The 20,235-nt window shown below is 64.6% G+C and overlaps 4 protein-coding genes across 7 annotated transcripts; 2 read left to right on the top strand and 2 right to left on the bottom strand.

The window, feature by feature from the left end:
- The first annotated feature begins 183 nt into the window (after positions 1 to 183).
- Positions 184 to 5,242, top strand: DEF8 (differentially expressed in FDCP 8 homolog). 3 transcript variants are annotated; one of them, XM_027646491.1, is made up of 12 exons: positions 184 to 222; positions 961 to 1,076; positions 1,180 to 1,262; positions 1,344 to 1,493; positions 1,706 to 1,847; positions 1,920 to 2,084; positions 2,759 to 2,886; positions 3,256 to 3,369; positions 4,003 to 4,083; positions 4,183 to 4,323; positions 4,412 to 4,521; positions 4,599 to 5,242. In XM_027646491.1, the coding sequence occupies exons 2-12, from the start codon at positions 971 to 973 to the stop codon at positions 4,699 to 4,701; spliced, it is 1,323 nt and encodes a 440-aa protein (XP_027502292.1). In that variant the 5' UTR covers positions 184 to 222; positions 961 to 970; the 3' UTR covers positions 4,702 to 5,242. The 3 variants fall into 3 exon arrangements, with proteins under 3 accessions (XP_027502292.1, XP_027502293.1, XP_027502294.1); XM_027646492.1 differs by lacking the exon at positions 184 to 222 and adding an exon at positions 529 to 547; XM_027646493.1 differs by lacking the exon at positions 184 to 222 and having other exon boundaries at positions 887 to 1,076; positions 4,234 to 4,323.
- A 521-nt stretch (positions 5,243 to 5,763) lies between these two features.
- Positions 5,764 to 9,585, bottom strand: DBNDD1 (dysbindin domain containing 1). Of its 2 annotated transcripts, none has more exons than XM_027646496.1 (5): positions 9,097 to 9,585; positions 7,902 to 8,017; positions 6,813 to 6,974; positions 6,219 to 6,359; positions 5,764 to 6,129 (listed from the first exon to the last, which is right to left on the bottom strand). In XM_027646496.1, exons 2-5 carry the CDS (start codon positions 7,948 to 7,950, stop codon positions 5,960 to 5,962), a joined length of 522 nt encoding a protein of 173 aa, XP_027502297.1. In that variant the 5' UTR covers positions 7,951 to 8,017; positions 9,097 to 9,585; the 3' UTR covers positions 5,764 to 5,959. The 2 variants fall into 2 exon arrangements, with proteins under 2 accessions (XP_027502297.1, XP_027502298.1); XM_027646497.1 differs by having other exon boundaries at positions 7,902 to 8,013; positions 9,097 to 9,564.
- Positions 9,586 to 9,590: 5 nt separating this feature from the next.
- On the top strand, positions 9,591 to 16,549 carry GAS8 (growth arrest specific 8). The gene is made up of 11 exons (XM_027646490.1): positions 9,591 to 9,700; positions 10,163 to 10,246; positions 11,188 to 11,385; positions 11,534 to 11,740; positions 12,049 to 12,103; positions 12,711 to 12,916; positions 13,118 to 13,285; positions 13,578 to 13,664; positions 14,610 to 14,819; positions 15,875 to 15,940; positions 16,178 to 16,549. Exons 1-11 carry the CDS (start codon positions 9,698 to 9,700, stop codon positions 16,325 to 16,327), a joined length of 1,434 nt encoding a protein of 477 aa, XP_027502291.1. The 5' UTR covers positions 9,591 to 9,697; the 3' UTR covers positions 16,328 to 16,549.
- Positions 16,550 to 16,554: 5 nt separating this feature from the next.
- Positions 16,555 to 20,230, bottom strand: LOC113948702 (cadherin-1-like). The gene is made up of 9 exons (XM_027646495.1): positions 19,961 to 20,230; positions 19,244 to 19,391; positions 18,998 to 19,153; positions 18,785 to 18,929; positions 18,529 to 18,708; positions 18,373 to 18,458; positions 17,160 to 17,302; positions 16,834 to 16,969; positions 16,555 to 16,712 (listed from the first exon to the last, which is right to left on the bottom strand). The coding sequence occupies exons 1-9, from the start codon at positions 20,086 to 20,088 to the stop codon at positions 16,623 to 16,625; spliced, it is 1,212 nt and encodes a 403-aa protein (XP_027502296.1). The 5' UTR covers positions 20,089 to 20,230; the 3' UTR covers positions 16,555 to 16,622.
- Between the last annotated feature and the right edge of the window lie 5 nt (positions 20,231 to 20,235).

Here is a 20,235-nt window from a genome sequence, read left to right as displayed (position 1 = left end):
GTGTCGCCGTGGGGGTGGGGGCTGTAGGGGCGGGCACAGAGTGGGTCCGGCGCGGCCCCGCCCGGACGGGCGCGGTGCCGCTTGGTCCGCCGGCCGGCAGGGGGCAGCAACGCGGCAGGGCGTGGCCATAGGTGGGCGGGGAGCTTTTTGTGGGCGTGGCCACGGCGGGGCGGGGCGATCGTGTCGGGGCGGAGCGCGCGGGCAGGCGCGGCTGCGCGCGCGGTGAGCGGGGAAGGGGCGCTGCCCCCTGGCGGGCGGGCGGGGGCGCGCGGGGACTCCGCGGGGCGCGGGGTCGGGGGGGGCACAGCGCGGGGACAACGCGGGGACAGCGCGGGGCCGGGGACGGTGCGGATACGGAGTGACCGTCGGCCGAGGCGGGCGGTGGCGGCGGGGCAGGGCGGGGGCACGGGCGTGGGAGGCGGAGGAACGGGTCTGTCCGCGGGGACGGGCTGTTGGTGCCAGAAGTGGGGTGTCGGTGACGGTCCTGGGGTGTCAGTGCTGGTGACAGGGTGTCGGTGCCGTTGTCGGTGCCAGTACCGGGCTATCGGTGGCTGTGAGTGCCGGTGAGGAGATGTCGGTGCTGGCTTATCAGTGACGGTGCTGGTGACAGTGTGTTGGTGCCGGTGACAGGGCGTCGGTGCCCGTGACGATGTGCCGGTGCCAGTGCCAGGGTATCAGTGCCCGTGACATGGTGTTGGTGACAGTGTCAGTGCTGGTGCTGGGATGCCAGTGCTGGTGACAGGGTGTTGGTGACAGTGTTGCGGCCGTTGAGGCAGTATCGGTGCCTGTGATGGGGTGATTGTGACGGTACCAGGATGTGGGTGCTGGTGATAGGGTGCAAGTGCCTGTGAGAGGGTGATGGTATTGGGGTGTCAGTGACAGTGTCGGTGCCGGTGCTGGTGGGGTGTGGCTGAGGTGGGGGGCTGGTGCCAGTGTCACCCCGACACTGTCCCCCAGCAGGACGGTGACAATGGCATCGGATGAGCGGCTGGCCCGCTTCCGCCAGGCCCACCTTAACCCCTTCAACAAGACCCCTGAGCAGCCAGAGTGCCCCGATGAAGAATCCCCTGTCCCAGGTGGGTGCTGACTCACTGGGGTGGGCAGCAGGGCCCAGCCCCACCATGGTATCCCCCTATTCCGGGGGTGTGCTCAGCCCCCCCATGGTACCCCACTTTGCAGCCCAGCAGCCGGATCCCACCCCAGGGGACCCTGAGGGCACCCTGGACCTGGGGCTGGCCGAGGACCACTTCTCCCGCCCTGTGGTGAGTGGGGTAGGCACTGTGGGGATGGGGAGGGTTTGGGGAGCTTGACTCACCCTCCTCCTCCTCTGGTGGTGGCTACAGGGGCTGATCCTGGCATCGGACGTGCCGCAGCTGCGCCAGGCCATTGAGGAGTGCAAGCGGGTGATCCTGGCACTGCCTGAGCACTCGGAGCGGCAGAAGGACGCTGTGGTCCGGCTCATCCACCTCCGCCTCAAGCTGCAGGAGCTGAAGGTGGGACTGGAACTAGGTCTGAGGGGCCTCCATTGCTGGAGGGGCCATGCTGGAAGTGCTCCAGGCCAGATCGAATGGGGCTTGGAGCAACCTGGTCTAGGGGAAGGTGTCCTTGCCAGTGGCAGGGGGGACTGACTGGGCTTTGAGATCCCTTCCAACCCAAACCATTCCGCAGTTTCGTGATTCTCTGCCTCCTCCTTTCCACCCTGCAGGACCCCGGCGAGGACGAGCCCAACATCCGGGTGGTCCTGGAACATCGCTTCTACAAGGAGAAGAGCAAGAGCGTCAAGCAGATGTGTGACAAGTGCAGCACCATCATCTGGGGGCTCATCCAGACCTGGTACACCTGCACAGGTGGGTTTGGGACACCCCCTCTGTGTCCCTGTCCCCCCTATCCCTACACTGACATCCTCCCATGCCCCCCAGGCTGCTACTACCGGTGCCACAGCAAGTGCCTTCCACTGGTGAGCCGGCCTTGCGTGCGGGCCCAGGTGAGCCACCGCGCCGAGTACCAGCTCAGCATCTGCCCCGAGAGCGGGCTGGACAGCCAGGACTACCGCTGTGCCGAGTGCCGTGCCCCCATCTCCCTCCGTGAGCTCCCACACCACCAGGGGGGCTGGGGCAGCTGGGGGGCTGGGGGCTGGATGGGACTGGGGGGAGCTGGGGGTTCTTGGGGCTGGGGGGAGCTGAGGAGATGGAGCAGGCTGGAGGCTCTGTGGGGCTGGGGAGTGTGTGAGATTGGAGAGAACTGGGGGGGCTGGACTGAGCTGGGGGCTCTGTGGGCCTGGGGGGAGCTGGAGGCTCTGTGGGGCTGGGGGCTGAGGGGTTGAGCTGAGGGGACTGGAGGGGTTGAGGGGAACTAGGGACTCAGGGGGTTGGCTAGGGGCTCTGTGGGGCTAGGGGGATGTGAAGGGGCAGGGGCTTCATGGAGCTGTGTGGGGCTGGAGGGAGCTGGGAATTGTGTGAGGCTGGGCTCCCTTGGGGGCTCTGTGGAGCTGTGGGGAAGGGGGGGGCCAGGGCTGCCTGGGGCTGAGGGGCTGTGAGGTGGGAGGTGTGTGGGGCTGGGGAGAGCTGAAAGTGGGGGCTCCGAGGGCTACGTGGGGCTGGGAGCCATAGGGAGCTGGAGAAGGTGACATTGTGGCCCCACCATGTCCCTGGGTGCTGGTGACTGTCCCAGGGGCACACATGGTGTGGGACAAACAGGAAGCAGGGCGGTGCTGGTGCCAGCCCTGTGCCAGCCCCGTGCCAGCCCCGTACCACCACAGGGGGGGTGCCCAGCGAGGCTCGACAGTGCGACTACACCGGCCTCTACTACTGCTCCAGCTGCCACTGGAACGACCTGGCTGTGGTGCCTGCCCGTGCCATCCACAACTGGGACTTCGAGCCCCGCAAGGTGCCCCTGGCAGAGGGTGGGGGCACCCCAGGGGGTCACGGGGCCATGGCTCTGGGTAGGGGTTACTTGGGGGGCCACGTCCCTGGTCGTGGGGGTCCCTGGGAGCTGCATCTATGGGTAGAAGTGACTTGGGGGCTGTGTGCCTTGTCATGGGGGTCCCTGGGGGCCATGTCCCTTGGTAGAGGTCACTTGGGGGGCCACGTTATGGGGACATGTCCTGACTATGGGGGTCCCTGGGTAGAGATCACTTGGGTTGGGCCATGTCCTCAGGGCTGTGTCCCTGCAATGGGTCCCTGCCAGGGGTCCCTGGAGTGGTGGTGGCAGGGCTGGTGGGTGCCAGGGGTGACGGTGCCCCGGTGGTGGTGGCAGGTGTCACGGTGCAGTATGAGGTACCTGGCACTGATGGTGTCACGGCCGGTGCTGAAGCTGCGGGAGATCAACCCACTGCTGTTCAACTACGTGGAGGAGCTGGTGGAGATCCGAGTGAGTGCTGGATCCAGGGGGCACCCCAAGGGGCAGGGGACACCCCACGGGGCTAGGGGTGAAACTGTGGAGGAAGTGTGGGGTGAGCAGGAGGTGGGGGGACCCTGGTGGCTCCTGCTGAGTCCCACAGAGGGAAAGAAAGGTAAGATGGGGGGTTTGGGGCAGAGGATGCCCAGACTGCTACAGGGATGAACTTGACCCAATCCGGTCTTGTCATGCTCCTATCTCCATCCCATCCCCATCCCATTCCCAACCCTGTCCCCATCCTCATCCTGCTCCTGCCACTGCCCTTTTCCCTGTCTTGGTCCTATTCCTGTCCCATCCCTGTCCTCATTCCTGTTCCCATCCCTGTCCCCATTCCAATCCCATCCCTGTCCTCATTCCTGTTCCCACTCTTGTCCCCATTCCTGTACCTATTCCCATCCCATCCCTGTCCCCATTCCCATCCCACTCCTGTCCCAATCCCCATTCCCATTCCCACACCATCCCCATCTCATCCTCACCCCATCCCCATCCTGCTTCTACTGCCACCCTTTTCCTGTCCTTGTCCCATCCCTGTCCACACCCATCCCCATTCCTGTCCCCATTTCCATCCCATTTCCATCCCACCCCATCCTGCCCCGTGCCCCGCAGAAGCTGCGCCAGGACATCCTGCTGATGAAGCCCTACTTCATCACCTGCAAGGAGGCGATGGAGGCACGGCTGCTGCTGCAGGTCAGGCCCAGGGGTGCTGGGGGGCCACAGGGGGCCAGGGCCAGGTGTGTCGGTGACAGTCACACAGCGGTGATGGTCACAGTGACCTGTCCCCTGCAGCTGCAGGACCGGCAGCACTTCGTGGAGAACGATGAGATGTACTCACTGCAGGACCTGATCGACATCGAGGCCGGGCGCCTGGGCTGCTCCCTCACTGAGATCCACACACTCTTTGCCAAGCACATCAAGCTGGACTGCGAGGTAAGCCCGTGCCGTGGGACAGAGCCAGGAGACCCCCCTGGGGCTGGTGGGTGACTGGTGGGGTCACCATTGTCTCCTGCTCCCCCAGCGCTGCCAGGCCAAGGGATTCGTGTGTGAGCTGTGCCGGGAGGGTGACGTGCTATTCCCCTTCGACAGCCACACCTCGGTCTGTGCCGACTGCTCTGCCGTGTTCCACAGGTACCAACACACCAGGGTAGGATGGGGGCACATGGGTGTGGCATGGGGGTGACACAGCACTGTCCCCTCCCCTCCAGGGACTGCTACTATGACAATTCCACCACCTGTCCCCGGTGTGCCCGGCTGAGCCTGCGGAAGCAATCCCTGTTCCAAGACTCCGGCACGGAGGGAGAGCCCTGAGGAGGGTTTCATCTCGTGGAGGGGCTCAGCCCCACAGCTCTTCTCCACCCACTACAGGCCCCTGGGACAGACACAAACAGCTCCATGCCGGTTTGGGTACTGGGGTGGCCCTGGCTCCGGGACCCTCTGCCTGTGGGAACGGCAGTGCTGCCAGGGGGCACAGCTGGACCCCAGCTGTTCCTGGGAAAATGGGGACCCCTGCCGGAGGAGCCAGGATCTGGTTAACTGGGATCCAGTTAAGGCGCCACAGCGGCTCCTGCCGTCCCTGTGTGGAACCGGGGTGCGGGCAGGGATGGGGTGCAGGCAGGGACCGGTGCTCCGTTGTCGCGGGGCAGTGGGTGCTGCCAGGAGGGCTAGCCCCGGGACCGGACAGAGCCCACACCCACACACTACTGGGATCCGATCTCCCCCCAGCACCGCCGTTAACGGGGCCGAACCCCAAGGAAGTTGCGGGGTAGGGGGGACCGGGCGCCGCGCGGGGCCAGTGTCTCCCCCTTCCCTCCCGGTGTTTCCTGTAGCATTAACGAGCCTCTTTGCGCAACTCAGCATTCGTGTTTCTGCTTCGGGCCGGCGGCGGGGGGCAGCGGAGGAGCTGGGGCTCCCGCGGAGCGGACCGAACACCGGGACCGACCCCGCACCGGGCCGGTCCCCGGTCCAGCGCCGCCCGGTGGGGTGGAGTTGCGTTGTGTGGCGTTATTGGGGATGTGCCGCGGTCATCGCCAGTCTCTCGCTCACCGGGAGGGGCTGCGGCCGCGCTGTCTCGGCACCAGCCGACAACCCCCCCCGCGATGCTCCCGAGGTGTCCCGTGACCCCAACCCTTCCCGTTTTCCCCCCCGGCCACGGCGCAGACGGGCAGAGGCCGGCGGCGTGTCGGTCGGTCGGTTTTACCGGATCACAGCGCTGCTACATCAGAACCGGGCGGGCACCGGCACCGGCCGCGCTCCGTCGGGCCGGGCTGGGCCGTTCGACCCGTCCCGTCCTGCCCCACCCGCCGCTCCCGGCAACCGGAGCCATGCCGCCCCCGGGGCCCGGCGGGGCCGAATGGGTTCCCCCCCGGGGCCCGGCGGGGCCGAATGGGTTCCCCCCCGAGGCCGCGGGTGACCGGCTGTGGGCGGTCCCAGTGCCTCCCCCCGCGGGGCTGTGGCCGCCTCTGCCCTCCGGGCGGGCTAACGGGAGTCCTGCGCCCGGGGACGGGCTCCATCGGTACCGACGGGAGCAGCACCGGCGTGTCCCGGTGTCCTCCAGCAGGTCCTGTCCCTACGGTTCCCGCGGGCGCTCGGCGGGCAGGAAGGCGTCCGGGGGTCCCGGGGGTCCCGACGGCAGCTCGGGCTCACTCAGGTGCTTCTTGTCGCGGCCCTGCTCCCGCGCGCGGGTCCAGGAGGGCGAGCGCAGGTACCCGGCCCGCGGCACCGGCGGCGGCTGCAGCCCTGCGGGACGGACGGGGTGGGCGGGCGGTCAGGGACGGGCCGGCACCGGCGGACAGAGCGGGACCGGCGGCCCCGGGCCCCCCGCTCACCGCCAGGAGTCTCTCCGGCCGCGTTCTCCTCGTCGGAGTCGGCGAAGACCTCGGCTAGCTCCTGGTCCGACATGTCCGTCAGCTCCGTCAGGTCCAGCAGGTCGAAGTGCACCTCCAGCGAGGACACGCTGCTCAGGGGCTCTGCGGGCACCGTGTGTGTGTGGGGGGGCTGGAGACCCACCACTATCGCCCACGGGGTGGGTGAGGGATGAAGGGGTCGGGGGTCTGGTGCTTGGGGGCCCAGGGAGCTGGGGGTTGAGAAGCTTCGTGGGAGCCACAACTGGCTGGGTGCTGGCAGGGGACCCCAGGGACAGGAAGGGACCCCAGGGGCTGGCAGAGACCACAGGGACAGGCAGGGACCTCAGGGGCTGGTAGGGGACCTGAGGGGCAGGCAGGGGAGCCCAGGGGCTGGCAAAGGATGCCAGAGACAGGCAGGAGACCCCGGGAGGAGGCAGAGAGTGCTGTGGACAGGCAGGGAACCAGGGGCAGGCAGAGACCCCAGGGACAGGCAGGGACCCCAGGGGCTGGCAGGGGGTGTCAGGGACAGCATTGTCTCTGGGGATAAGCAGGGACCCCACACAGGGCCACACTCACGTCGACGCTCAGTGACCTGCAGCAGGCCAGCGCTGGGGATAGGGATGCCACCCTGCTCTTCTGGGGGGACTCGAGGGGTCTCCTGGGCTGGCCCGTGGGTGGGGGTCCCCGCTGGGCGCTCCAGGGCCAGCGGCTCCTTGCCGAGCTCTGCCACACCAGCACCTGCCACGTTGGTGACCGCAGCTCCCTCGGGGGCCCCCGTGGGGTGCCCAGCTGAGGGGCCAGGGGGAGTGGGACCCCCGGGAGGGCCGGGGGAACAGGCAGAGCTGCCCAGGATTCTCATGCCGGCAGCTGGTAGCCCCCACTCCCCGCCCCACGCCCCTTCCCCGCGCAGCCCCTTTGTGTCGGCGAGACAAAGCACAGCCTGTGCTGGGGCCCGGACAAGGGCGGATTGTGCTAGGATTGTCACTGTGAAGAGCCAGTGGGGACAAGGCGGCCGTGGCCGTGGCACATGGTCATGGTACAGGGTCATGGCACACAGTGGTAGCACAGTTCGTGGTTGTGGCACAAGGTGGTGGCACAGTAGTGCTTTGGGGCTCAGTGGGCATTGAAGTCAGGAGGAGCCTGTGTGCCCAGGGTAGCACCAGGGGACACACCACCCTGTCCCCTGTTTCCCCCCGAGGTCAGTGCTGGCTCCCTGGCACCATGTGCCACCACTGGGCCATGCTACCACCGGCCATGGTGCAGGGTGACACGGCACAGGGATGGGCATTGTCTCCCTCTCCCCAGGATTCTGACAGCGAGGCAGGGACAGAGTCCCCCAGCCCGACAGGAAAAGGGACGTTATGGGGTGTTGGGTTCCTGCTCCTGGCACATGGAGCTGCGGGAGACCGGCAGAACAACAGACCCCTGCTTCAACACCAGCTCTGCCACATCCTGACCCACAGGGTGGGACTGCGGACCTCGTGCTGCTGGCACCTTCTCTCCAGCTGGGAAACTGGGTCTCCACCCCACCCCAGGGCTCGGAAGACCGCTCCCGGGGGGGACACGGGGGCTGCCCGCTCCTACCACCCTAGCCCACGTGGTGCCCAGCCCCGGTGTCACGGTAAGGAGCACAGCTCCCCCGATCCCCACTACGCCTCCACCCACCAGTGCGCTGGTCCCGGCCGCGGAATTCCCCTCTGGCCTCTGCCTGCATGGTCCCGCTGCGCCACCGGCAGTGCCACCGGCCACACCACCCCCTCCGGCCTGGGCTCACCGGCTGCCTGGTGGGAGCAAGGATGGATCAGGGATCTCTCCCGCACGCCGTGTGCTGACTCACGGCAACTGCAGAGCCGGGCAGCCACCGGTACTAGCACCCCATGGCACCGGGCACCTCACAGAACCTGCGGCCTATCCCGGTGGCACTGTCCCCCCAAGGCCTGGTGCCCCCAGTGCTCCCGGCGCCATGGCCGGGGCTGCCCCATGCCGGCAGCCACGGCACAGCCATGTGCGGGGCACAGGCACAGGCGGGAGGGATGGGCGTGCAGGGGAGCCCTGGCACCGCCTCTATCACCAGGTGCAGGCCCCCCCCGAACACCGGGGGCCCCCCCAGCTCCACTGGCATGGCTACCTTCCTGTCCCTGAGCATCTCTGCACACAGGCACTAGTGCAGCTGTGTGGGGTGTCTGCCGGGCACCCCACTGCTGCCCATGTCCCCTGGGTACCCCACCGCTACCCCATGTCCTGTGAGCACCCTACTGCACCCTCAAGTCCTGTGAGCATCCCACTGCACCCCCACACCCTCCAGGCTCCCCACTGCTCTTCTACACCCCTGGCATCCCACTGTCCCCCCACATTACCTGGGCACCCCATTGCAACCCCAGGTCCCCAGTGCAACCGATTACTCCGTCTGACCTTCTGGACACTCTACCACACCTCCTGGGTACCCCACTGCACCCACGGGCACCCTACTGCACCCCCATATCCTGTGAGCATCCTAGTGCCCCTCATGTCCCCAGGGCAGTCCAGTGCTCCCTCAGACCCCCTGGACAGCACCTTGTATTCTGAGTATTCTTCTGTTCCTCCCCCATCCCAGACTCTCAATGCACAGATCCCCGTGTCCCGTCCAGGCCCCCCCACCCCACAGCTCCCCACCCCTGCAGCCGGGGACCCTCAGCACGGCCCCATGCTCCCCTATTCCCCCTCAATGCCTCCCCCCGGCGCCCCCTCCCCTTGCACTCTCTCTCTTGCACTCTCGCCCTACATCTCCTTGTGCTCCCCCCGCACGCCCCGCGGGGCCCGGCCCGGTTCCACGGTGATGGGCGCTCCGATCCGTGCCGCCTCCCCGGGCCCCCGCCCTCACCTGCGGTGGCGGCCGCTGCCGGAGCCGCCATGGGCCGGGTCCGGAGCCGGAGCCGGTGCTGGTGCCGGTGCTGGGCGGGGCGGGCCCGGTGCCAGCCCGCAGCCCGCACGGTCCTGTCCGCCGCGGCGGGGGCGGGGACACCGGGGCGGGGACACCGGGATGGGCGGGGACACCGGGATGAGCGGGAGGCAGGAGGGTGACAGGGGAGGGCGCAGGGGGTACCGGGGAGACCGGGGGGGCACAGGGGACCAGGTGTGCCGCGGGAATCCCGAGGGTGCGGGAGCGGAGCCGGGAAACTCCAGCCGCAGGGGCAGCCCGGGGCGCGGAGGTGGGCGCAGGGGTGGACGGGGCTGTGCTGGGCACAGCGGGACCCCCTCGATCCGCCTGGTCCCCCTGATCCCCCCGAACTCCCCCGATTCCCCCCGGTGTCCCCTCGATCCCGCCCCGGATCCCCCGCCGGCCCCGCCCCCGTTGCCAGGGCGGAGCGTGGCGTTGCTAGGGGGCGTGTCATTCCGCAGCGCAACTCTCGCGAGATTTCACTTTCCTCTCGCGACATCTGCCTGACCGTTGCCGGGAGACCGCGGCGCCAGCGGCCGCCGCCATGGTGAGAGCGGGCCCGGGCCCAGGCCCGGGGGAAAGAACCAGGGTGGCTGCTGAAGGGTCCCCTGGAGCCGGGGGTGCGGACAGGGGGGAGCAGTGGGGCCCGGCCTTCCCCGGTCGGGCTTGGCCCGAGCCCCGAGGGCTGGGGGCCCCGGCCCGCTCCGCTCCCGGGGAGGGTACAGAGCCCCTCGGCGCCGTTCCCAGCGCTGCGGTGACGCTTCCGAGCTATTACTTTGGGTACAGGTGTTTTGTGGACCTGAGCCGGCAGCGGTATCACATGAACCACGGAGGTCCTGGGTGGTCCCGGAGGCTTCCAACCTCCTCGCGGGGCCTCCGGCTCCGTGTCACTGCTCTGGCCCCGTTCCTGCCGTGAGAGCAGAGATGCTCCGGGGCTGGCACGGTGGACCTGAGCAGCACGGCTTCCCTCTCACCCAGTCATCTCCTGCGTTTGGCTTCCTGTCCTCAGGCACCCAAAAAGAAAGGATCGACTAAAGGGAAAGGTCCAGCAGTGGTGGATGCCTTGGACCTGGAGGACATGAGCAAGGAGCAGGTGAGAGATTCCCCAGGCCACCAAGAACAGCTATTGGAACCCCTCTGTGGCGCCTGGCCTGACTCTGGGGACAACAGGTGGCAGAGGGTGACAGCCAGGGTTTGTGTCACTGCCTGATGCCTGTCTGGGCTGGGGAGGGGCGTTCTTGCTGTTCCTGGAAAGAGCAGCCACCTCATCCTACCCTCTGCTCTCCAGCCCTGTGTGCTGAGCACTGCTGAGGCACATCCAGTCCTGGGGTCAGTTCTGGGCTGCTCACGGCAGAACTAGGGGCTGGAGCGTGTCCAGGAAAGGGAACGGAGCTGGGAAAGGGTCTGGAACACCAGGAGCAGCTGAGGGGGGCTCAGCCTGGAGAAAAGGAGGCTCAGGGGGGACCTTCTCGCTGTCTGCAACTCCCTGACAGAAGAGTGGAGCCAAGTGGGAGTCACGCTCTGCTCCTGGGGAACAAGGGACAGGACCAAAGGAAACAGACTCAAGTTGCACCAGGGGAGGTTTAGGTTGAATATTGGGAAAAATTCTTCATGGAAAGGGCTGTCCAGACCTGGCACAGCTGCCCAGTGCTGTGGTGGAGTCCCCATTCCTGGGAGGATTTAAGAGTCATGTAGATGTGGCTCTTGGGTACATGGTTTAGTGGTGGCCTTGGCAGTGCTGGGGGAATGGTTGGACTTAATCTTAGAGGCTTTTCCAATTCAAACAATTCTATGATCCTCGAGTATTTAGACACCTGAGAATGGTGTTACTGGATACTGCGAGCCAGAACCCTATCGCAGGGTGCTGGAAGTGGGATGAGGTTTTGTGACTGCTTTTCCAGAGGCTCTTGGGTTCAGTCAGGGACCTCCCCTGCTCCATCCCAATGACAACCACCATGTCCTGCCAGGTTTGGGACATGGAGTCTCCAGAGGCCTCCCCTCTGCCTTACCTGTTTCTTCCTCTTGGCTGTGCAGCTGCTGCAGCACGTCCAGCGTCTCCGGGAAGAGCTGGACCGGGAGCGACAGGAGCGGAATTCTTTCCAGCTGGAGTGTAACAGGATTCAGAGCTGCTGGGACATCACCCGCCGGGAGCTGGAGGAGAAGAAAGCGGAGCTGCGGAGCCGGGACCGGGAGATGGAGGAGGCAGAGGAGCGGCACCAAGTGGAGATCAAGGTGGGAGAGAAGGGCTCCATGTGAGCCTTGAGCAGCTCTGAGGAGGAGAAGAAGGGGAAGAGGAGGAGGAGCTGGGAATGTCTTGCCAGCATCCCAGCTCCAGGTGTCTCCTGCTGAACCCTTCACCCAGTCTCTGGCCTGTCCTTAGGTGTACAAGCAGAAGGTGAAGCACCTGTTGCATGAGCAGCAGGAGACCCTGACAGAGCTGAAGGCAGAGGGAATCCTGTCCCTGAAGCGGGCCCAGAAGGATCACTGGGACCAGGAGCAGGAGCTGTGGAAAGAAAAGCGCTCCTTGAACATCAAATTGAAGGAGCAGGAGTTGGCCAATGAGGCAGCGGTGACAAACCTCTGCCTGGTACGTCCCTGACCAGGCTGGAGCCACCTGTGAGGCACCTCAGCCCCAGGGTGGGAGCAGGGGCAGGATCTTGCCTCCCTGGCTCACTCTGTGGGGTGGGGTTTCTGGTCCAGGAATGGGGAGAAGGGATTTCTGGATGACCCGTCTCCTGCAGCGGGGAGCTGTGAGAACAGCTGGAGAACCTCCAAGCCACTGTTTACACCAACACTGGGATCAGAATTCTTTCCCAGGGAGCAGGAGGGAATCCCTGGGGATGGGCTGACTCAGGATTTGGTTCTCTCCTCTAAGATGGAGCTTCTCCCTTGCAGAAACACGAGGAGGAGATGGCCCGGCTGCGTAGCGACTTCGAGGCACAGGCCAAAGGTCAGAGAAGAGGCAGAACCTGGGGGAGCAGGATGGGGAGAGTTGCTCTGGGCTCCTGAGCAGCACCTCGAGCGCATGTGGACTGGGGGTTCCCTCCAATTCTGGCAATTTTTTCTGTGCTAGTTCTGACTGTTTTTTCCCCTCAGTTCTGGCCAGTTTTTCCTGCAAGTTCCAGCTGTTTTTCCTAGCCAGTTCTGTCCAGTTTCCTCCCCAAATCTGTCCAGTTTGCCCTCCAGTTCTGGCTGGTTTTTCTCCCCTCCCCATTTTGGTCACTTTTCTTCCCCAGTTCCAGCCAGTTTTCCCCCAGCTCTGGCCATTTCCCCTCCCTGGTTCCCTGTGCTGTGGCAGTGCCAGCCCTTCTCCTGTGGGGTGGGATGGCTGGAGGAGCCTTTGCTGTGTCCTCACTCCAGTGTCCCCCTCAGGGAACATTTCAGGTTGTGATAGGCCCTCTTGGGGCTTTTCCATGCCCTCTTTCCAAGGATCTCATTCCTGGGCTCAGCCCTCCCCGGACTCCACAAGGGTCTCGATGCCGATGTGATGGCACAGGAGCTGGGGCATGGGGTCTGCAGGAGGCCCCCCCCACACCCAGCCCCCTTGTGCCCCCCAGAGATGGATGCCAAGTACAACAGGAAGATGCAGGCACTGCGGGAGGAGATGGACCTGCGGAGGAAGACAGAGATCCATGAGCTGGAGGAGAGGAAGAACAACCAGATCAGCGAGTTGATGGGGAAACACGAGGGGGCTTTCGGTGACATCAAGAACTACTACAACGATATCACTGCCAAAAACATGTCACTCATCAGCCTCCTGAAGGTACTGCCTATCCTTGTGCCACCCCTCCACCCAGGGACCACTCCTGCCAGGGTGTCATTTGGCAGTTCCCAGGTGTTGATGTGGTTGCTGCTGGTGGGCTGAACACTGTCACATGAGCAGGGAGGGTGTCCTGAGGGTGGGTGGGGGTCTCTGAGGGGCCGGGCAGCTCTCAAAAGCCAGCACTCGTGTTCCTAAGAACAGGAGCAGGTGGAGGAGATGAGAAAGAAGGAGATTGTCTTGGAAAAGGAGAAGACAGATGTGCTGCTGCAGAACAAGGAGCTGACGGAGCCACTGCAACAGGCCCAGGAGCAGGTGGCTGAGCTGCAGAAGAAGTTGGCTCGCTATGATAAGGACAAGGAGATCCTGATGGTGCGTGGCCAGCCCAATCCTTTCCTGGGCTCGTTCCTGGAGGGAAAGCAGTGGCCTCTGCCACACAGTGTGCTGGGATTGCTGGGCAAAGTGAATCCCATTCCGTTTAGCTGCGTGTTTGTGGGATCTCAGATGGGGATCCAGAGAGAGATCAGAGTAGCCCTCACTGCAGAGAGGTTGGTGTGGGGTTGGCCTGGTTTTCTCTGCTGCTCACTCTCCTCCCTTCCTAGAACACATCCCCAACAGTTCCCAGACAATCACGTGCTTCTTAATGCTCCCTTCCTGCTCACAGAACTCCAAAGCCCGTCTGAAAGTCACCCAGAAGGAACTGAAGGACCTTCAGTGGGAACACGAGGTGCTGGAGCAGCGGTTCAGTAAGGTGAGAGCTGCAGGCAGGGCTGGACATCCCGTTCCCTCTCCAAACCCTCTCCAAACCCTCTACAGAGGACAGGGCGTGGGGGCTTAGCGGAGCCTGTGCTTAGCCGAGGGCTTTCCAAAGCTAATCCCGAGCCGGGCGATAACCGCTGCTCCCAACAAAGCTGCTCCCAGCTCCAGCCTCTCCCACGGTCAGCAGACAGGCCTGGCCTTGTACTTTGCTAAGCAATTGTGCACGCTCCAGTGGGCCCCCCGGGCTACGGGGGGCTGCGTGGGGCAGAGCTGGGAGGGATTGCCACGGGCCTCTCTTGCCGGAGTTCCAGGGTTGCTCCCCTGCTGGTCTGGGCGTGGTGGCTTGGGATGAGCCCTGCAGAGCGAGTTCTCCCCCCCACTAACCCAGATAAATCTGTTGAGGTGGGAGAGAGCTCATTTGCAATTCGTAGAAATCCCCAGGAATATGAACATTGATCCGAGGCCTCGTTAACAATCCATCATTAAGACAGCACCAGATTCAGAGCGTTCAGAAATAGACTTTGGAGGAGAGGCTGTGTCCCAATTAGGACACTTATTAACTAGCTGTGAGCCAGGGATTGCTGCCAGCTGTGGGGAGGAAAGGAGAGACCCCCCCTTTGCTGGGGGGCCCTGGCTGGAGTCTGAATTAGTGCCACAGGGAGCCTGTTGTGGTGTCTCTTGCCTTGAGGGGAGGAGGAGGAGGAAGGAGAAGCACAGGTGCTGCACCATGGAGGGAGGAAGCTGTGCTGCAGCACCTGCCTTCCCTGTGGGCTGCAGGTGCTGTGGGGAATGGCTGGGCTGAGCTGCCAGACCAGTTGCTGCCTCGTTTGTGCTCCACACCATTAAGCAGACCCCAGTCAGGCTCCTGCAGGCCCCTCTGTGCCCCCTGAGTTCCTGAGGGTGGTGTGACACCATGCTGTGCCATCTCCTGGAACAGGTCCAGGCAGAGCGAGATGAGCTCTACCAGAAGTTCACCAAAGCCATTAATGAGGTGCAGCAGAAGACGGGGTTTAAGAACCTGCTCCTGGAGCGGAAACTGCAGGGACTCCTCAGCCTCCTGGAGCAGAAGGAGGTGGAGCTCGGCGAGGTCGTTGCAGTCTCCAACCTCGACCCCAGCGCCCTGTCCTTGGTCTCGCACAAGCTGAAGGTACTGGGGACTGGCGAGGGCAGGTTTTGGGGAGCAGAGCCTGCTGTGGGGTGCCCACAGCCTCCAGAATGTACCAGTCCCTTTCCTGTGTGGCTGCAGCTGCCATGTCACTCCATGCTGGCACTCCCAGGGCCATGTGCAGTGCCGCGGGGCACTCGGATCTGCCTCTGGAGTGGAGTGTGTGGGTGTTAGAGTTTGGCACTGATCTGTCCCTAGATGGGGCCTGTTTTGAGGAGCGTGGCCCCAGGCCCTGTGGCACTGCCAACACCCCATGCTGCCACACAGCCGACTGCGGTGGGTCCGGTGGCTCCCGAGGGCTCTGTGCACAGGGGTTGCACCCAGTGAACCTCATCTGGCCACAAGGGACAGTGCAGACAGGATCCCGGGGCTCTGCGGCATCTGCCATGCTAAAAATACATCTGCAAAGAGCCCAGAGACCCACATTCCTGCAGCCTGCCGCAGCCAGAGCTGGAGAGCAGCGCTGGCTGTGGGTTGGGCACAGACATGGAATGACAGCTTCACTGCCTCGGTGCCCTTCCGCTTGTACCCATGCGGGTCCCCACTGTGAGGGGTGGCAGGAAAGCTCTGGAGTGCCCTGGGAATGGGTAGCATGGCTGTGGGACAGGCAGCAGATGTGTCACCTCCCAGCAGGTGGAAGGAAAACACATTCCTGGGATGGCGTCATGGCGTCAGGCCCTCCTGCAGCTGCTGGGGTCCCCGAATTCCTCTGCTCAGCTGCCTTGGGGAGCCTGGCTCCCTGTAATTCCCTCGGTGCCGTGGTGGCAGGGTGGTGCTGCTGTAACAGGTGCTGCAGAGCAGACCAGGATGGCTGTGGTGTTGATCCAGAAGGTCCCTGTCCCTGCCTGGAGCTGGCTGTCCCTGGCAGTGCCAGTTGGAGGGGGCAGGGTGGTGGCCACCTGCCAGGCCGTGCTGCTGGATGTTCTGCTGGCGCTGCAGCTCCTCCATGTGCTGTGCCACACTGCTCCCGCCTGGAGCATGGCCACCATGTCCCTGGGGCTGGGCAGCATGGCCTCACACCCTGTCTCCTTCCACAGGATGTGCTCCACTCCAAGAATGACACCATCCAGGACCTGCAGCTCCAGCTGGCCCGAGTCTGCAAGGTGAGGTTGGGAAGGAATCCTGGAGGGATTTAAAAGCTGTGTGGATGTGGCACTTGGGCTTGTGGGTTAGTGGTGGCCTTGGCAGTGCCGGGGGAATGGTTGGACTTAGAGGCCTTTTCCAACCCAAACGACTCTGTGATTCCATGGCTGTGGTATGGGGGATGGAAATAGGACCAGGGGGTACAGGAAGCCCCTGCCCTGGGTTGTGGAGGGCTGACGGGGACCCTCCCCTTACAGGCACACAATGACATGCTGCAGACCTTTGAGGCGAAGCTGACGGCCTTCGGCATCCCCCTGGACAACCTGGGCTTCCAGCCGCTGGCCTTCCCCCTGCCGGGGCAGGAGCTAGGGCAGGGCCCCGCCGGACTTGTTTCGGTGCCCACCTGACACGGGCCAGCACTGAGGGTCCCACTGGCAGACTGGAAGTGGGGCTGTGCCCTGTTCCTGCTCTGTGCCATTAAACAGACCCCAGTGAACATCTTTGGGACCTTCTTCTCTCCAGGGGGACCATGATGCAGCTAGAGGGTTCTGGGCATCCCACCAACCACACCAGGCTGCCCCTGGGGTTCCCTCCTTCACTCCCCAACCAGAAGGTGATTTTTTGAGACACATGGTGGTGTTTGGAGCCTTTAATGGCATTAGTGCCATCGTTCCTGCATCCCTGAGGGGAGGCCGTGCCCTCCTAACTGCCCCGGTATGTTGTGTAGGAGTAGGGGCTGATCAGCAGTGGGACATGAAGCTTCTGTGCTGGATCAGTAATGGTGAAGATGACCTGAGGGAGAGCAAGGAGTCAGTGGTGGGGATCCCCCTCCCAGAGCCAGGCCCAGGGGGTTACAGCCCCCCCAAGCCCGACTGTGGCCCCAGACCTGCCCCAGGCTCCCCACACTCCATACCTCCACGTAGGGGTAGAAGCTGGTGTGCCCCAGCCCCTGCCAATACGGTGCTGTCTCAAAGCACAGCTTGTAGGTGCCGGCCTTGGCCTGTCCCGCTGCCAGGAGGGGCCGGCAGCGCCCATCCGTATCCGTGTGCCTGAAACCAGATCGAGCCAGCCCTGCTGTATCCCCAGAACCTGCCCTGATCATACCCCTGAGCACTGGCCCTGCTGCCGGCAGCCCCCAGGCAAAGGCTGGGCAGCCGGTTGTGCCAGGAGCCTTCAAACAAGCTCATGGGGACCGGCAGCAGCATTCCTGTCCCATTCCAGTGTCACCAGCTCTCCTACCTTTGTGCCAGCTCCCTCCACTGTGGCCCTGGCTCCACCAGCTGGTCCAGGCGGATGACAAGGCCAGCCGCCGGCAGCCCTGTGACTGTGTTCAGCACGTGGGTGGTCAGGGAGCCATTCCCCGCATCGGACATGCTGTCAGCCTGCAGCAGAGGGGGAAGGGGGCCTGGGACCTGTCCTGGCAGCACTGTGTGCCTCCCCCTTGGCTGTGCCATAGCCCAGCCCCTACACCCTGCTGTGCCCCACAGCTGGGATATGGGCCCCCACCTCCTTCCCATGCCACAGGGCTCAGCCCCAGGCACTGCAACCACCATAGTGTGGGTGCTGGTTGGTTCCTGCTGCAATGCAGGGCTCTGTTCCTGCAGCAGCACCACGCTCCCTGCTCACTGCCTGTCCTGGTGGGCCAAAGTATGGCAGCAGCAGCCAGCCTGGACCCAACAAGGAAGTAGCCCCGTCCCAGCAGCCCCATCCCTGCCCACAGTGTCACGTGCGGGTGGACATTGACCCCCAGACAGCTCTCTGGAGCTGTCTGGGGTCAAGGTCAGAGCAGTTGGGGCAGCTGGGCCCCTTCCTCTGCTGGAGCTCCCAGGCTGGGGTGGGACTACAACTCAGGGCTGCGTACCAGCAGCCAGCACGGTCAGGCAGCCTCCCTGGAGCCGGACCAGCTCCTACTGCCAGCCCGACACCGGCACCGGCTGACACGGAGAGGCACCCCGGCGAGCTTACCTGGCTGTCCTCGGTCCCGCTCAGCCAGGGGCCTGTGGCTGGTGACACTGCACAAAACGCCATCCCTGGCCCTGGCCGCCCTTCCTGGCGCCACAGCCTCTCCCCACAGAGCTGGCGTGGCTGGATGCCGCTATCCTGGCACAAGGCTCCCGCAGCTCTGGGTGCTCCTCCCTGACTGGGCTGAGCCGGCACGGGCGCCTTCCCACTGGGAGCTGTGCCCAGGAGCCCCACTGGCACCCACTCTCCAGCAGTGCTGCAGCCCTGGGGCTGGTGGCCCAGAGCCCGGCGGGAAGATGGGGCGCCAGGCCAGGAGAAGCTGCCGTGGAGCTGCCATTCCAGCCTCACCTCCCACCATGGAAAGCACCTGGAGCGCGTTGGTGGTGCGGCAGCCGGGTGTGTGGGGCTGCTGAGAGCCAGCACCGGCTTCACCACAGCCTCACCCTCCCCATCTGTGCTGGGTGGGCAGCAGGGGGGCTCAGTGTCTCACCTGCACTGTGATGCAGGCGGTGGTGGTGGCTTGCAGCCCGTGTCCCCCCATGTCGGCTGCCTGGATCTCCAGCGTATATTCAGGGACTGCCTGCAGTGAGAGGCTGCGTCACACCTGAACTGGGAGTGGGCACTGGGTGGGGGCTGAGCCCAGGACTCACCTCTGCCACTAGCCCCGGCATGGCCACAGAGATCAGCCCGGAGCTGCTGTCTATGGTGAACATGCGGGGCTGAGGCTGCTCCGGTGCCTGGCTCAGGATGGAATAGACCACGACTCCATTGTTGGAGCTCACAGCATCATCTGCATCAGTGGCCAGCACCCGCAGCACTGGCGTGCCTGGAGTAGGTGGTTATTGGTGAGCTGTCCCCACATCCCCCCAGCACTGCCTCTCAGGCAGTGACGGTGGTCCCACCTGGCTCAGCTCCCTCTGGCACAGAGCCATGGAAAGCTGCCTGGGAGAAGATGGGCGGGTTGTCGTTTCGGTCAGTGATGGTGATGATGATCTCCATGGGGTCCTCCACGGGCTGCCCGTTGGCTGACACAGCATGGGCATAGAGCTGTAAGAACACAGTCAGCCTGTGTGCAGCCCTCAGGACCGTCCCCCCCTGCTCCAGGTCCCACTCACTCTGTACTTATCCTTCTCCTCCCGGTCCAGAGGCTTTGTCACCTCCAGCCACCCTGTCTCCGGTTCGATGATGAAGATGCCCATAGGGATAGTGTCCACTCCTTGTCCTGTGATGCTGTAGAAAACCTTGGTCTCCTTGTCCTTGTTGGATTTGATCTGGTGGTGAGGCATGAAAAGAAGGGTGAGAGGGGTCCTGGTGCTCCAGGGCCTCTCATTCCCATGCCGTGTCCCCTCGGGGCCATGTACCTGCACCAGCTTCTTGGGGAAGGGCCCCGGGTCATTCTCGGGGCAGTTGATGGGGGGAATGACCCAGTCCCTCTTCTGCCGCTGGAGGCCGTGTCTGTGCTCCGGGAAGGTCAGCTTGTCCCGCGGGATGGAGAGTGAGGCTGCAGGACTATGGAGGAACATGGCTCTGCTCCAGGGCTCTGGGGTGGCCGTATAGTGCCCCTGGCCCCATTGGGATGGTCCCACCAGGAGGAAGAGGAGGAGGAGGAGGGTGAAGGTACAGCATGACATGGCTGCAGCTGCACTGGCTGCTCCCCCGGGTGCCAGCTGGGGACCTTCCCTGTGGCGTCAGTGACCTTGGCCGCCTCCTGCCAGGAAAGCAGTGCTGGCTTTCCAGTGCTGGCAGCCCCGGTGGGGGGGTGGGAGCCTTATATGGGGGCCCAGTGCATGAGATGCTGCTCCAGGCTGGGGGGGATAAAGGAGCCCAGGAACCCCCCAGGGCACTGTCCCTCGGGGGCCACAGGACCCCCCCCACTCTAGCAGGGTTGGGGTGCAGACATGGTCCCCCCCGGGGGTCCCAGTGCAGGCCTGGGGGTCCTGTGCAGCCATAGGCAGCAGAGGGGGAGGAGGCACCGGGATTAGCAGGAGATGGCAGGGGGGGGGGGGGGGGGGGGGGGGGGGGTGTTACTGCGGGGAGTGGTGGGGTGAGGTCAAGGGTTCCGGGGTTCATGGGGCCACCTGGAGGGATGCACGGTGGTAACAGGAAGGTACTCAGAGATACCAGGATGCCCGGGCGTGTCCACGGGGCCGTGCAGAGGGGCTGGGGGAAGCAGCGGTGAGGGGCTGGGGGCACCGGGGGGTAGCATGAAGAGCCATGGGGTTGCTTGACAGGTACCGGGCAGTGCCTGAGGGTTGTTTGGGTCTACCGGGGGTTTCCAGGGGGAAACCGATGGGTGCCCCAGAGGTGCCGGGGGTGTCCCCAAGGGGTAACGGCGGGTGACCGGGGGTTAACG

Source organism: Corapipo altera, unplaced genomic scaffold, assembly GCF_003945725.1.
Source record: "Corapipo altera isolate COAL_440 unplaced genomic scaffold, ASM394572v1 62, whole genome shotgun sequence".
Lineage (NCBI taxonomy): Eukaryota > Metazoa > Chordata > Aves > Passeriformes > Pipridae > Corapipo > Corapipo altera.
This window is presented reverse-complemented; position numbering and strand designations above follow the sequence as displayed.

Excerpts from the sequence above, each read along its gene's own strand:
- LOC113948702 (XM_027646495.1), bottom strand. The coding sequence starts at position 20,088 with ATGCTACCCCCCGGTGCCCCCAGCCCCTCACCGCTGCTTCCCCCAGCC. Across the intron at positions 19,154-19,243 it reads TCCCCAAGAAGCTGGTGCAG|ATCAAATCCAACAAGGACAA; the intron begins GTACATGGCCCC and ends CCTCACCACCAG. Across the intron at positions 16,970-17,159 it reads TGGAGGGAGCTGGCACAAAG|GCACACGGATACGGATGGGC; the intron begins GTAGGAGAGCTG and ends ATCTGGTTTCAG.
- GAS8 (XM_027646490.1), top strand. Across the intron at positions 11,386-11,533 it reads GGCACCAAGTGGAGATCAAG|GTGTACAAGCAGAAGGTGAA; the intron begins GTGGGAGAGAAG and ends GCCTGTCCTTAG. Across the intron at positions 13,665-14,609 it reads TGGAGCAGCGGTTCAGTAAG|GTCCAGGCAGAGCGAGATGA; the intron begins GTGAGAGCTGCA and ends CTCCTGGAACAG.
- DEF8 (XM_027646491.1), top strand. The coding sequence starts at position 971 with ATGGCATCGGATGAGCGGCTGGCCCGCTTCCGCCAGGCCCACCTTAAC. Across the intron at positions 1,494-1,705 it reads TCAAGCTGCAGGAGCTGAAG|GACCCCGGCGAGGACGAGCC; the intron begins GTGGGACTGGAA and ends TCCACCCTGCAG. Across the intron at positions 1,848-1,919 it reads GACCTGGTACACCTGCACAG|GCTGCTACTACCGGTGCCAC; the intron begins GTGGGTTTGGGA and ends CATGCCCCCCAG.
- DBNDD1 (XM_027646496.1), bottom strand. The coding sequence starts at position 7,950 with ATGCAGGCAGAGGCCAGAGGGGAATTCCGCGGCCGGGACCAGCGCACT. Across the intron at positions 6,975-7,901 it reads CGGCCGGGACCAGCGCACTG|GTGCTGGTGTGGCAGAGCTC; the intron begins GTGGGTGGAGGC and ends CCAACGTGGCAG. Across the intron at positions 6,130-6,218 it reads GGCCGGAGAGACTCCTGGCG|GGCTGCAGCCGCCGCCGGTG; the intron begins GTGAGCGGGGGG and ends TCCGTCCCGCAG.